This window comes from Sminthopsis crassicaudata, chromosome 2 (assembly GCF_048593235.1).
Source record: "Sminthopsis crassicaudata isolate SCR6 chromosome 2, ASM4859323v1, whole genome shotgun sequence".
Lineage (NCBI taxonomy): Eukaryota > Metazoa > Chordata > Mammalia > Dasyuromorphia > Dasyuridae > Sminthopsis > Sminthopsis crassicaudata.
The window spans coordinates 364,330,560-364,345,931 of NC_133618.1; the positions used below are offsets into that span (position 1 = coordinate 364,330,560).

General features: G+C 33.8%; 1 protein-coding gene across 1 annotated transcript; it reads right to left on the bottom strand.

Moving 5' to 3' along the window:
- Nucleotides 1–512: 512 nt before the first annotated feature.
- On the bottom strand, nt 513–12,992 carry ZCCHC10 (zinc finger CCHC-type containing 10). Its single transcript, XM_074291017.1, has 4 exons — nt 12,600–12,992; nt 3,909–4,070; nt 3,201–3,242; nt 513–2,521 (listed from the first exon to the last, which is right to left on the bottom strand). Exons 1-4 carry the CDS (start codon nt 12,773–12,775, stop codon nt 2,254–2,256), a joined length of 648 nt encoding a protein of 215 aa, XP_074147118.1. The 5' UTR covers nt 12,776–12,992; the 3' UTR covers nt 513–2,253.
- Nucleotides 12,993–15,372: the final 2,380 nt, after the last annotated feature.

Below are 15,372 nucleotides of genomic sequence, written 5' to 3' on the forward strand. Positions count from 1 at the left end.
GTATAGAAGAATTGCACATATTTTGAAATATGTTGGATTGCTTGCTATCTAGGTAAGGCAGGTGGGGGAAAGGGAGGGAGAAAAATACAGGGATTTTGGGACACAGGATTTTGTAGGGGTGAATGTTGAAAATTATTTTTGCATGTGCTTTCAAAATTAAAATTTTTATTATTATTATTTATTATTATTATTATTAAATTTTTTAAAAAATGAATTGCCTGTTAATTCATGCCTTTGACTCTACAGATTTGTCTTCGTAAGCTAAAAACTCCTAAATCAATTTCAGTGTCTTTCCTAGACATTAATTTTAAAGGTCTAGCCCTTATAGTCACATATCAAACTTCAAGCCTTCTACTCCCTCCCAAAATAATAATAAATAAAAATAAAAAGGTTGACTTTTAAAAGAATATTTACAATTAAGAGCAGGGAACTTCATTTCATTTTAAATCTTACAATGTATCAACTCTTTTCAGACTTAAGGCTGTTAATAATAATTGCACCTACAAAGAACATTAGTTTAGTAAATTGTGCTTGTTTGATAATTTATTATTTCCCTGTTAACTGATACATTCTTTAACATCACTTTTAAATAATGTTCTAGTAATTTATTTACAATCTTTACAAGTGAATCTATAAAACACACAAATAATTACAGACTCCTGAAGACTCACAAGATACTTATTTTTTCAACATTTAAATAGATGCACATTTTATTTAAAAGTAACTCTATACTACTTTCTCATAAAAATATAAAAATAGTTTAATATCCATAGTTTACATTATATTGAAACAAAAATCAGGATATTTGAAATTTCCCTCACAAATGTTGGAAACCCCCCTCCTGAAAAAAAAGGGAATACCATCAATAATCAACTTAAAACATTACATCACAGGATAAATGACTGTCAAGTGATTAAACTCATCACAACAAATTGTTATCTAGTAAGAAGTATAATTCTATATTTTATTTTTAACCTGCATCTTTCATGCTGGGTTTCAATGTGCACATTCTGTTTATGTAAACATATTGGATGTATCCAAAATACACTCTTATTATAATTATAATGTCAGTACCTTGGGAATTGTGCAACAACACATTATTGCAAAAATAGTAAAGGGAAAGAATCTTCCTTTTGTGTACTTTGAAATTAAAAGGCAACTTTTTTGTTTCAACTTTGTATAAAAAAAACAAAAAAAAAAAAACTTCTATTTCATCCATTCATCACCCCTTTCCCTCCCATCTGTCATTCTTCTGGAATGGTAACTCTGTTAGCATCTTATTTCAAATTTAGTGTACATACAAACACACTCTCACTCTCTCACCCAATGAACATATTCAGATTATATAATGTGTGTGTGTATTTATTTAAGTGCCTAAGTAAAATATTTAATTCAACCTTTCATGCAGCCAGTTGTTTCTATTATCATATATTTTTAGCAAAAGGCACCAAGATTTAAACTAAATAATTTCAGTTTTCTTTTTCTTCTCCCTTTACTTTATTCAAGATAATTGTTTTCCTATCAGACATTCTATCTCCAAAATAGTATGGCTCTGAGCATTTAGCAACCAGAATAAAACAGAAACCCTAGCAAGTTGAAAATTGTTGCCCACAAATAAAAATACCTACTAGATTAGATTAATACAGATCTTAATACATTTCCTTTCTGACATTAGGTTTAAAAAAAAAACATATCACAGAAATAACCCTCCAAGAATAAACTTAGAAATATAACATTGTTAACAATGGGATGATACCTTCATAGTAGTAACACTGTATTCAATGTGATTAATACAGTCATATTTAGCCAAAACCATTAGAAACTCATTGTTCCCAATTATTTTACAGGATTATTCTGAGAACAAGTGAAACCAGTGTTAGCATATACAATATCAACATATAAACAAGTTATGGCATTTATTCACAAAGAGAAAAAATTTGCACGTTTTATTACATAAAAACCAGATTTACTAGATTTCAGCTTTGATCAAATTTTAAAGATATGTTTTTGAGATTAAAAAAACAAAAACAAAAACAAAATTCGTCTTAAAATAAAAATACTTTTTACATACATACTTTGTTACTAATAACCTTTATGTCCTTAAAATGTGAAACATTTAGAAAGCTTTTGAATTATAGAAATTTTGACAAGTTAATCTATTTGGCCACAACATATTCCAACTCCTCTTTTGAGAAATACTTTAGCATTTTTAAATTCACCAGTTCTAAATGATCAGAAATACTTAAAGCAATTCTATTTCTTTTTCTTCTTCTTTGGTGGTTCATCATCAGAGCTGCTATCTGTGCTAGAGCTGGTGCTAGAAGAAGAGCTGGAATCTGACTCAGAATCAGAGGAAGAGGAAGAACTAGTTGAGGAGTGTGATGATGATGAAGTAGAAGAGCTTTCCTCAGTATCACTATCATCAGAGGAAGAAGAGGTAGAGGAGTCTTCACTCTCTGATGAAGAATCACTGGCTGAACTCTCACTGCTACTGCTGCTGGAACTGGTAACACTTTTAGACCTATTAGATAAGGAAAGATCAGACTGGGGAAAAGCTATTATTTAAACACATAAAAGAGTAGTTTCTTATATGTTCAAGAAAAATAAGCCCTCTTAAGCATATTAGAGAATACTGAGATATTATCCCAGGATTCCATGCTTTGGGATTACTTTATACAGGATCATTTTAAATCTCTTTAATTAAGTCTCCTCTTGGTACTAAAATAGTTAAGCTTTCATGGATGGGAATCAAAACAATGAATTTTATTCTATAGTCAAATATTATAGTAATATTTTAATGTACCAAATAAGGTTTGATATATATACATATATATATATATATAAATAGATAAAAAAAACCAAAATTAATATTTAATATTCTTAGATTTAACTATATCAGAACACAAGGGTGCTAGTCATGAACAATTAAAAGCTTTGTATTCTAAATTAAAAATTTGTATCTTTCCTAAGGAAACAGGAACAGAAAACAGAGAAAGAGAAAAAAAGAAAAGGAAGAAAAGGGGGAAAAAAATGATAAGGAAAAAAGCAGGTCTAAAGACATTCTAATGCTTAATATTTAAATATTTCTAGCCATTTGCTCTTTCTTCCTGCAGTCACTATAATACATCTCATACAATGTTCCTAAATCTTCTTCCAGTCACTCTAAAACATTCTATACAATGTTCCTAAATCCAACATACCTTTTTTTCTTGGTCCTTTTTTCTGTATTAGTTTCTCCAATGCTAATAATAATAAACATGGAGCGGTGGGAGAAGGGGGGGGGGGGGAAATTTCCATTAATAAATGTTTACAACAACATATACAAACACTCTCCTATTATTCCAAGAACTTAGATTTACATTAGCGAAAAACAGTTGTGCACTCAGAAAATAAGATATTTTGTTAAAATTGAACAGAAATTTTCTATTATAGGTTGTGGAAAAAAGTAATATGAGAAAAAAAGTTACAAACAGAAAAAAAGAAATGGATCAGTCTTGGTCACTAAGAGTGAGGGATAATACATACATTCATCATTTTATCAGAAGTTGCAACCACTATCTATTAAGCCCCCAAATACAAAGATATCCCTGATGTTCTTAAGATAGCATTTCTTTTATGGCATTTTTCATTTTGTGCCAATAAAGAAAAACCACTAATGAGTCTGATTAACTACCTACTACTCTATTCTTTAAAATCTGAACCTAGAGGTCAATAGCATTTTGCAATGGTAAAAAGCTCACAAGTATCTCACTCATGATCTTCACTAAATAGAAAAAAGGATTATATTTCACATCTTAGTTTCTCTATACATTCCTTATTTTATAGGAATATTCAATCTAGAGAAAGCATATTACATATGTTTATTATGTATCCTTTTTAACATTATATAACTGATAGAGTAAACTTACCTTTGTTGTAGTAAGAATCTATTTTCTTTTTCTTTTAAAGCTTTCTTAAGTTCTGCTGTTCTTGAAGGTCTATGCAAATATTTTCTTTTTCCTGTACATTCATATGTCCAATGTCCAAATTCTAAACATTTCTGACATCTTACATGTTGTTTATTTGCTTCCCTACAAAAGTAATACATATTAGATAACAATAAGATGGGATTTACAAATATGAAACGACCTGCCCTTAAACTTAATCAATAAGAAATTTTAAGGGACACATTTCTAGAATTCTAATTAAGTTTCATCTTGATGCAATCATTTGTATTACCACAACAAGGCCAGTAAAGATTTTCAAATACAATTTTTTGGAGAGGAGAAGCATTCCAATAAAATATTTGATCTTCATTTCTACTAAAATGTTCTAGGAGAAAAAGGCCATTAAATTACCTATAATATTTAAATTACCTTCATAAAACAGATAGTATATGGTAAGATTTTAATTTATTCATTTCTCCCAGGCTGGTCAGACTTCCAAAAGCTTATGTGAGAATCCCATGTTAAAGACTGTCTCAGGTGATGAGCAATGAGCAAAACAGTTAAATGTGACATATTCATAAATACTAAAGGAAAACCTACCTTTTATCTGGTTCATATTCATATTGACATTCTCACTATAAATGAAACCAGAAGACAAAAAATAAGTTGCAGCTAAATGGAAGGGTGGCTCACAGGTTTTCCTTGGAGACAAATAAAGGAGTGTGTTGAGTTGATTTCATCAGGTGCCCAAAAGCACCAAGAAACCTCAATTCTGGTCAACTCACTGTATAGTGCTTATGGTTAAATATAAGCAAAAAGATGACCATGAAGATAATTGTAGCTTATATACCAACATCTGTTACAGAGGATGAAGTAGTTAAATTTGCTGAGGAACTTGACATGATCATCTAAACCAAATCCACATGTAATTTGATACTCAGTGACTTCAATATTTGCATGGCCATGGAGGGATGGAGAAATGTCAAAAAACATGGTTTGGGATTAAAAATCAAAGAGGTCAAAGTTCCGTAGAATATTCAGAAGCCTTGTGCCAGTATATCATGAATTTCTTCAAGAAGAGAACCAAAAGGAATAGGAAATAAGAAACAATGGAATCTATCATATTTTAGAAAGTCTGTCATTTCTTGTATTGTCACAAGAGAATCTTTTCAAAATAAGCAACTTGTGGATCATCAGATTGGTTAGAGTATATGTAAAAAACAACAACAAACTATTAACTAGAATAAAGAATCAAAATAAGAAGAAAATCCAATTATAGTGTCTCTAATCTGACATACATAAGTTATTGATTCCAAAAGGAACAAAAATGAACAAAAGACAGCTTTGTGGTTTTCATAATTCTCATGGAAGTTTAGCCAATGTAAAAGAATGTAAGAAACACTTGAACTGAAAAATTCTTTTTCATTTTGGAGTAGCTATATTAAACACTAAAGTACAAACTCATTTACAAAATATTAAAGATGACAAGTTTCTAACACTGTTTTGTAAGACAATAGTGGAAAGCAAACCCAGCTTGCCAAAATAATATTATCTATAAATACTTAATTGGAAACCTTAAGTGGACAACAGACATGAGATGAAACAGATTTGTTTATGTTTTATATCTCTATACTCATCGAAAAGAACATATTCATAGAAGTTGGGAAGAATGGCTACAATTGACCAAATACACAAGGGAAACATTTCTACCAGAAGCAGCATAATTTTAAAGGCACTCAGAGACTGATTTTTAAAATATTTCAGATGAATATTCCTTATAAATGGAAAAGATCATAGATGGCATCACCAAAAGACTACATAAATAAATTAATTAATTAAAAGGGGGGGAGAGGTGTGACTAAAGAGATTTTATAAGATCATAGATCTATAACTATAAGGGAATTCAGACTTCATTTAATCCTTCATTTTACAGATGAAGAAACTAAAGTTTAGAGATGACTTGTCCAAGGGTATACAAATAAGAAGTAGCTTAGCCAGGATGAGTACAGGTGTTCTTGTCTACAAATCCAGCACTCTTTCTACTACATCATTAACTACTGACTTACATGTCTTCTTATTTCTATAAGATATTAATGAGTATGGCTAGTGTACATATCTAAATTGCACCTGATGAATATAAAACAGGATGAATGATTTCCCAGATGATTCTCTACAGCATATCACATTTTCAAAGGCACACACCTAATCACTACCATCATTTATTAAACACTTACATTATAGGCCCTGGGTCAGGAGATAAGGTTACAAAGACCAAAAATAAAGTAAAAAGAAGACTACTCAACTTCAAAGAGTCTATCTGAAATATACAACATGCATACAAATACATACAATACACAGTAAAATTTGGGGAGAGAAAACATCCAAAGAAAAAAGGTTAAGGAGTTAAGTCAGTCAATAAGTATTTATTAAGTAGATATTATGTGCCAGGAACTGTGCTAAGTATATAAAAAAAGGCAAAAACCAGAAATCTAACGGAAACAACATACGTACAACTATATACAAAAATCTATCTGAATTATACATATATACATACACATACACATATGGAGTCAAAAGAAATATACAAGTGGATAGAATACCAACCTTGAAATCAGGAAGACCTAAGTTCAAATACAGCTTCAGACTTAATACTTACTTGCTGTGTGATCCTGGGTAAGTCACGCTAACCCCAACTGCCTGAAATCTACAAACCAATTTCTTTTTTCTCGTGGTGACTGGATTTAAAACAGATTATCAATGATTCTTAAAAATAGAATGGGATTGCAAAGTATTCAAAAAGTAGTCAGAAAATTAAATACACCAATCCCCCTTCGCCCCCCCCAAAAAACACTCTCACAACCCTATTTTAAAACTTCTCCTCCCTAACAAACCTCCCAAATAATACAATGTTGTTGGTAGGATTGTGAATTAGCCTAATCATTTGAAAAGCAATTTGGAATTATGCTATGAACGTGACTAAAATGTCCATACCATTGACTCAAGAGATTCTACCACTAATAATTTATCCCAAGGAGGTGAAAGAAAGGTAGATTCCATATACATCAAAATATTTATAACAGTGCCTTTAGAAATAACAAAGAATTAGAAACAAAACAGATTCCCATCAATTGAAGAATGGCTAAACAAATTCTGATATAGGAATGTAATAGCACATAACTATGCTATCAGAAACAAATATGAAAATTGCAGAAAGACATACTAATTGATAAGCAAAATAAAAAAACCAATATATAGACTGATGAGCTCAATATAAATTAAAAGAACCAAGCAAATTAACAAAGAAACAACTCTGAAATTGAATGTTCAAAAATTATAATTAAGTTTGGCTTTGAAGAAAAGAGAAGAAAATTCACTATCCTCCTTTTCAGCAGGGAGTAAGAGTATAGAACATTGCACAAATTATTAAGTATTTGGTTAGTTATGTTGAACTTGGTTGCTTTTTTTTTTTTCTTTCTCTCTTTTAAAAAATTATTTGTTACAAGAGAATCTCTTTGGGAATGGGAGGGGAAAGGACAAGAATATATTTAGAAAATAAAAAATAATGCAGAGTGGAAGTTATCACATTTTTTTTAAAGGGAAGGGGGAAAAGTTCCTTTTCTGTGTTTCTTACATGAACTAAAGGATCTAGATATGATGTACTTTTTCTTTGTCTACTTTTGAACAATCACAATATTGACTGAATGGATCCAGCTTTAAAAAAAAAAAAAAGTGGTAGTGAATTTCTTTTGAAGAAAACTGTAAAATATCTAAACTGTGCAGAGCTTACAGAAATCTCAATTTCCTGAACTCCACCCCACCTCCCAAAAAAATCCCACTTTATCCTTTTAATTTTAATAATCTTCTAGATAATAATACACAGTTTCAAGCCATGGAATTCTACTAGTATGAAGAATAAAAAATGCAGTTGACCCAAAGGGAAATAGATTTAAGATGGATCCAATACAGACATGCTCAAAACCTATTCATATCTCTGCAATGCTTAAAACAATTTTCACTGATTGTGCCATACTCTTAAGCTATTTTCTGGATCTCTTTGTCCCTTTTAGTGCCATACTCTTAGAAAAAGTCATCTATACTTAATACTTTCACTTATCCCCACCTTGTTTCTCAACTTCTCACAATCTGGCTTCTACCCATAATACTTGATAAAATTTGCTCTCTTCAAGGTTAACAATGAACTCACTTTTATGAACATCAGTTTTACTGATTTTTTTTTTCATTTCCTAATAATCCTCTTTTTTTTTTTTTTTCTTTTTTCTGAGGATGGGGTTAAGTGACTTACCCAGGGTCACAACAGTTAGGAAGTATTAAGTGTCTGAGACCAGATTTGAACTCTGGTCCTCCTGAATTCAAGGCTGGTGCTCTATCCACTGTGCCACCTAGCTGCCCTTCCTAATAATCCTCATCCTGTGACAAAGTATAGTTAAACAAAACAAATCCACACTGGTCAAATCGGGAACAGTATGTTTCATTCTATACTCATAATCTGTTTAAACACCATCCTTTTATAGGATAAAAGAGATAAGTTTCATCATCAGGCATCTAGAAACAAAAATTGTTAAATGCAATGTCCTCTTTTTCAGTACTCCTATTTAACCTGACATTTTAACTTTGTTGGCCAGTGTAATGTTCTTCTTGGTTCGGTTTTCTGGGGGTCTCTGGTAGCAACCTTTGTTTCAGTTCAGTAATCACCACAAGTGCAGCCAAGTGTTAAGTCCAAAACCTTTATTATCTCTTTGTCTGGGGCACAGGCCAGTTTTCTTGAGGTCCTCCAGAATGTGTCTTGCTTTCTGTGGTGGAGGCAGGAGGACCACCACAGGCTCAGTATTCCCTAGTTCTGCTTCTGGCTGAATTTGTTCCAGCTTATATGCTGTCTTTATCATAGGTGTAAATCTTATAGAACATGTACTGAACTACCATTGTCTTTATCAATTCCACTGACTTAACACCTTGTAAGAATCCTTGTTTCAGAGTTCTGGCCCATAACAGACTAGCTCATTCTTCAATATAACATCTCCTTCCCAGATCTCTCACTCCCATTTGACCCCTCCTTTTTAGTTTTCTTTGCTATTAACTATCTCTGGTCTCAAGGACTCACTGAACCTTCTCTGTTCTCTATATTTTCTCTCTTAGTAAATTCATTATTTCCCAAGAGATCAATTATCATTTCAATATAACTGACTTCCCAGTTTCTATTTAGGACCCTACTGTCTTCCCAGTTTTATGACCATAGCCTCATTTTCATCTTCACTGATAGTCACCTAACTAGTTCAAACCCTCTTACATGTATTACAGCATACTAATTGGTATCCCTTTTAAAAACATCCAGAAACTCACCTTTAACAAAAAAAACAAAAAAAAATAAAAAATAAAAAAATAAAAAAAAAAAATCTCAGCCTAGCACTTAAGCCTTTCCACCTTTCTCCAAATTACTTTTTCCATACTTTCAATATTACTCCCCCTCACAATCTATGTTTTAGCCAAATTAGATTTCCCTGTACTTGATGTTTCATTTTCTGACCAGGTTCATTTATAAAAACCACATCCCACACTTCAGAATTTCACTCTCTCATCTCTATTTCTCTGAATCTTTGCCTTCAAGATTCACTTCAGATAGCAACTTGTCAGTAAAATAGATTCTTCAGTTATTTATGGCTTTTTTCTCATCAATTATTTTATATTTCCTTCTAGTAGAAGGTAAGCTCCATAAGGGCAAGGACTATTTTTAAAAATCTTCAATACTAAATATAGTGCCTTGCATGTTATTTAACTGTAAAAGATTTTCTGACATACATGGAAGAATTGTACATGTTTAATATATATATTGAATTACTTGGGGAGGGGATGGGGAGGAGAGAGAAAAAAATTTTGGAACACAAGATTTTCAAGGGTGAATGTTGAAAATTATATATGCATAATGTGTTTTGAAAATAAAAAGCTTTAATAAAGAAATTTTAAAAAGATTTTCTGAAATAGGATATTGTCAATGATGGCATGCACACAAAAATGTCATGAATGATTATCAAGTAAATGTAGGATTTAAAAGGAATAAGGCTGTAATGTTTGGGAGAGTAAGAAATAACAGATGGATACTCCAAATTCCAATAATGATATTCATGAAATATTGAAAGATCTAGAGGAAATCTTCCATAACATTAGGTTAACCCTCAATAAAACACTTGTGGAAGACATGGACGAGAATTTTAAAGAGAAGTCATTAGAAAGAAAAGAAGATGGACAAGTTATGTCAAGAGAGCAAAGAATGGATGACTGATGTACTTCACTGGTATCCATGAATCAAAAAGAGATTTAAGGGAAAGCCTCAAAAGATTTGGTGGCCCTCCTGAAGATTTACAGGACATGGATAAGAGTTTCACATAAGGAAAGGGTATTAACAGGTTGTAATCTGCATTCCTGGAGGATTACACATATCACAAATTCACCAAAATATAAAACTATCAGCAAAAATTATTCAGGAAAGGGCACATGACCTGCATTAGTTGAGAAGTTCCAACATGAATGAGATCTATATATCAAAATGAGTAAATTTTTATGGTTTTGTAGTTTTCACAAAGTTTTTCTAAAATTTTATTCCTTCTTCCTCTGAAACAGCCTTTATCAATGGAACCAAATTATAAAATCAATCTCTCATCATTCTCATCAGGCTAATCCAATTACTTGTTCCCATATAAGCCACATTCACATCTAGTTTCATTTACTCAAATTAATGTTCTTGTATAGCTTACTTTCCCATCTCTCTCTACCAATCTAAATTCTATTCTTCCCCCAGAGTTTGGTTAATGGCTCAATGTTTCCATAAAAACTAAAACAAAACAAAACAAAACAAAACCTCTATTTCCTAAATTGCTAGATAAGCATTTGGTAATATATTACTAATTGTTAATGTAAAATATACTACTTGCTTAATAATTTTTTGATATGGTAAATAAGCACCTAAAGGATAAGGATTATATCCTTTGTTTTTTGTTCTTCATTTTATAGTACTTAAAATTGAACTTAGCATATAGAAGCTTAATTACATTGCCTAACAGATCTTCTTTGGGTCTAGAAGCTAACTCTACAAATGCCAAAAAAAATTTTCTACACATAAGTCTTACATTGGAAGGTTTGGTAACGACCAAAAATAAGATCCAAGCTGATCCCTACTGTTGCTTGTCCTACATAACATTATTAGAAGTTTTAAGTTTCTTTTCAGGTAATTGTGTTAATGTAATGTGAGCCTGTAGAACTAGAAGAACATAAGCTGAAAGAACATTGCATAATATTCTAGTTTTAGGTAAGATAGTCTTGAAAATAATAAGGTTCATGGCAGCTAGCTAGTGCAAATGGATGGAGCACTAGATTTGAAATCAGAAAGATTCATCTTTTTGAGTTCAAACCAGCCTCAGACAATTACTAGCTGTTCATTTGTAAAATGATCTGAAGAAAATGGCAAACCACTCCAGTATCTTTGCCAAAAAAAAAAAAAAAAAAAAAAAAAAAAAAGTCCTAAATGGAGTCCTGAAGAATCAGACATGACTGAAAACAACCTAACAAAAGAGGGTTACCATTCAGAATTTTTAAACTCTTAATAAAAACTTGCTGATTTGATCTTTATAATTTGTAATGTGCCTTTTAAATATAAAAAGGAAACTTATTTTAATCCAAGTCAATCCAAGTTTTCTAAGTGAGAATAAACAAAGCAAAAATACATTTTAATCAATTCCAAACAAGTATTATTTGTAAAATGTTTGCCCACTATTAAACAGATACGACTTTGTACTTGTGCATATTTCTTTGTATTCTGTACAATGAAAAGCAAAAAACAGAAAAATCCCCCCAAATAAATGAAAACTATTTATATTTGTGAACATTTGATAAAAGGAAAATGGTTATGTTTACTTCTATTAAGCAAAAATTTTGTGTCTTAGTTTTTTCTAAAAGTCTAAAATTTACATTAATGATAATAATCATATTGCCTTTAAAAAAATCGACACTAACTTTTTTTAGAATCTCATAGCTTCTTCAAGTTCTATTCCTTTAAAGTGAGACTCCCAGGACCTACAAATTACTTGGGTTTACCGACAGATATTCATGTTCCAAGATCGTATCCTGTTGTTATTGTTTAGTTGATTTTCAGTGCTGTCCGACTCTATGGGACTCCTTATCCTTAACCTACAGTTAGAATCTTCAATAGCACTTTGGTTTGTGAATACGAGAAAGGGGCAAACTGAAACTAATAGACACATTCCTCATGTGATTTTGCTACTTTAATAAAGCTCCAAATTAGAGTTTTTCTATCACCCACTGAAAGGTGAGAGAAATAAAACGGAAAGAAAACGATGAGAAGTTTTAAATCTTCGGACTGGAGCCAGGGATACCTGTTTCGGTAAAAACAGAAAACCTGCCTTCCGGGCTCCATCTCCCCAAGCTGTCTGCCCGGGGCTCTCCCTCGTAGGCCACTTTCCCTCCCCTGGGGCCCACAATTCCAGATAATCTCCCTTTCCACCCCCGAGGCTTGTTCCATTCAAGATCCCCCAAAGACGTGAAGCCCCCATTTCCCAAATCAGTCAAGGGGTCCTCATAGAAAATTAGGAAGGCTAGGGAAAATAGAAAGGAGAAATCCCTACGCCACCGAGGGTCCTCACTTACGCCTGCCTCCGGGCGATAAGTCGGTGCATGGGAGTCGCCATCTTAGTGAGAACTGGGACCACAGCGACGCATTCTGGGAAGTTTCCCCTCGATGGCAATAGAACACGACGGAGGCCATAGAGATGGGAATTGCTGTGGCTAGAGGGGCAGGGAGATCTTGCAATGGTGGCTGCCATCTTCCTCCGCGGCCTGGGATGACTTAAAGTAGTCGTCGCGGATATTTTACGCTGGTGCCCTCAGGAAGAGACAGATGCCCAACTCTGGCTTCCAGACTCACGATCGTGGGCAGTATTGCCGCGCTTTGGGGGAAATTAAGAATGGGAATACTCTAGATGGCCGGGGAAGCAGAAACCCAAATCTCTCAGCTTCGTACCACAAGGGAAGGGAGAGGGGGCGGGGCACTTGGGGCAAGAGACGTATCCTGTTTTCCTTCCCTCCCCTTCAGGGATGTATGTTGTATCCCCTCCAGCCCCAGGAATATCCTATTGCCCCGCCCCCTCCTATATGCCCCGCCCCTCCTCCTGTATGCCCCGCCCCCTCATCGGCTCATCTGCCCCGCCTCCTCCAATTTACTGTCTGTACTGCCTCGGTCCGCCGAATTCTGGGTGTGCAGAGTTCCACAGAAGTCCAGGAACTACGTAGCTGGTGGGAGATGGGGGACAGCTCAATCTTCCACGTCCTTCCCTTGTCTTCTTTGCCCTCTGACATTTGGGGCAGTTGCCTATCTAGTTCTGATCCCTTCATTTTCTTTACCCTCTTAATATCCTCCCCACAACAGGTGTATCTAGTAATCTCTCCTCCCTTATTGGGGTGTATTCACCTTCTCCACCTTCACAGCACTCCTATTTATCCTATAAATGATTACACTCGAAACAGAGTGAGCATGTCCCCGCAGTTCTCGTCCCCTACTCCCCTTCCCACGTTTTGAACCAAAAATAAGTTTTTCCGAGGGTTTGGGGGTGAGAAGGTAGAGGAAGGCATCACAGAATTTAATTATTTTCGTAGGTACCATCATGGCCTCTAGCCCAACCATTCAATCAAACATGTTGGCCCACGGACCCTACCTGCACCTAATTTCTCCCACCTAATTCCATTTAACTGACGGCCAATAAATCTAGAGCCAAAGTTGGAGGAGAAGGTTTAATTAAAATCAGCTGATGGGCAGTTGCCAAGTAGCTATGGAACTGCTCAGGATAGAGGAAAATATATATACATATTTAGGATTTCATGAAACTTCAGGGAAGGCAGCACAAGAAGACTTATTAAGTGAGGCTGTTCAACCACTTATTTCTGAGGTTGAGTAATAGGGACAGGAAGTTCAGTAATTTTGTTTTTCCTGGGTAAAGGGTGAACACCTTAATTTTGGAGTAACCTTAGTGTATCCCAAGATCAGATTTGTCCTAGATAGGCTGTTTGCATCAGAAAGTCTAGATGAAACTGAAGATCTAAGTCTTCCCTTTGAGAGGGAACCAGACTAAAAGTCTTTTTATACAATTCTTCAAAATACACTTTTTTTTGACTCTGAGGATATTTGGGGGGCAATGTTTCCCACACACAGCACATTTTCTCCACATTAGAAAGCATGACAAATGTTTGACAAAGATTGGCTAAGATGACAGGAAAAGATAACCAGTGTTGGAGGGGATGTGGGAAAACTGAGACACTAGTACATTGTTGGTGGAACTGTGAACTAATTTAACCATTCTGGAGAGCAATTTGGAACTATACCCAAAGGACTATCAAATTGTGCATGCCCTTTTGATCCAGCAATGCCATTTCTGGGTCTATATCCCAAAGAGATCATGAAAAAGGGAAAAGGACCCACATGTGCAAAAACGTTTATTAGCAACCCTTTTTGTAGTGGCAAGAAACTGGGCACTGAGTGGATGGCTATCAGAGAATGGTTGACTAAATTATAGTATATGAATGTTACGGAATATTATTGTTCTGTAAGAAATGACCAGCAGGATGATTTCAGAAAGGCCTGGAGAGACTTACATGAACTAATGCTAAGTGAAGTGATTAGAATCAGGAGAACATTGTAGACAGCAACAGCAATATTACACAATGATCAATTCTGATGGACATGGCTTTTTTCAACATTGAGGCTAGTTCCAATGGTCTTCTGATGAAGAGAGCTATTTGCACTCAGAGGATTGTGGAGATTGAGTGTGTATCACAACACAGTATTTTCACTTTTTTTGTTGTTTGCATTTTTTCTTACTTTTTTCCTTTTTGATCTGATTTTTTTTTTTGTGCAGCATCATAATTGTGGAAATATATATAGAAGAAGTGCACATGTTTAACATATATCAGGTTACATGCCATCTAGGGGAAGGAAAAATTTGAAACACAAGGTTTTGCAAAAGTGAATGTTGAAAATTACCTATGCATATGTTTTGAAAATAAAAAGCTTTAATAAAAGGAAAAAACAAAATCATTGCTTGGGATTCAGAGACAAAAGCAAAATGTTTCTGAATTCAAGAAACTTACATTCTAAATAGGGGCAATCTATACATATATAAGCATGTATAAAGCACATATATAAGTATATGTAAAATATGTACCATGGTAAGTGAATTTCTTGGAAGCAGTAATAGTGATATTGTTTCATTTTGGGGGGCAGCACTAGTAATGCATGTCCTTCACCTGGAGGATGATCATCTATCTACCTGAGAGCCAGTGTGGCTTCAGAAAGAGTCACAAATGTTTGACATGATGTTTGCTGCTCAACAACTCCAGCAGAAATGGCAGGAACAAAACAGTAGTCTCA

Coding starts and splice junctions, on each gene's coding strand:
- ZCCHC10 (XM_074291017.1), bottom strand. CDS start 12,775: ATGGCAGCCACCATTGCAAGATCTCCCTGCCCCTCTAGCCACAGCAAT. Junction 4,071..12,599: donor CTTATCGCCCGGAGGCAGGC/GTAAGTGAGGAC, acceptor TTACTTTTGTAG/GGAAGCAAATAAACAACATG. Junction 3,243..3,908: donor AGATTCTTACTACAACAAAG/GTAAGTTTACTC, acceptor TATTATTATTAG/CATTGGAGAAACTAATACAG.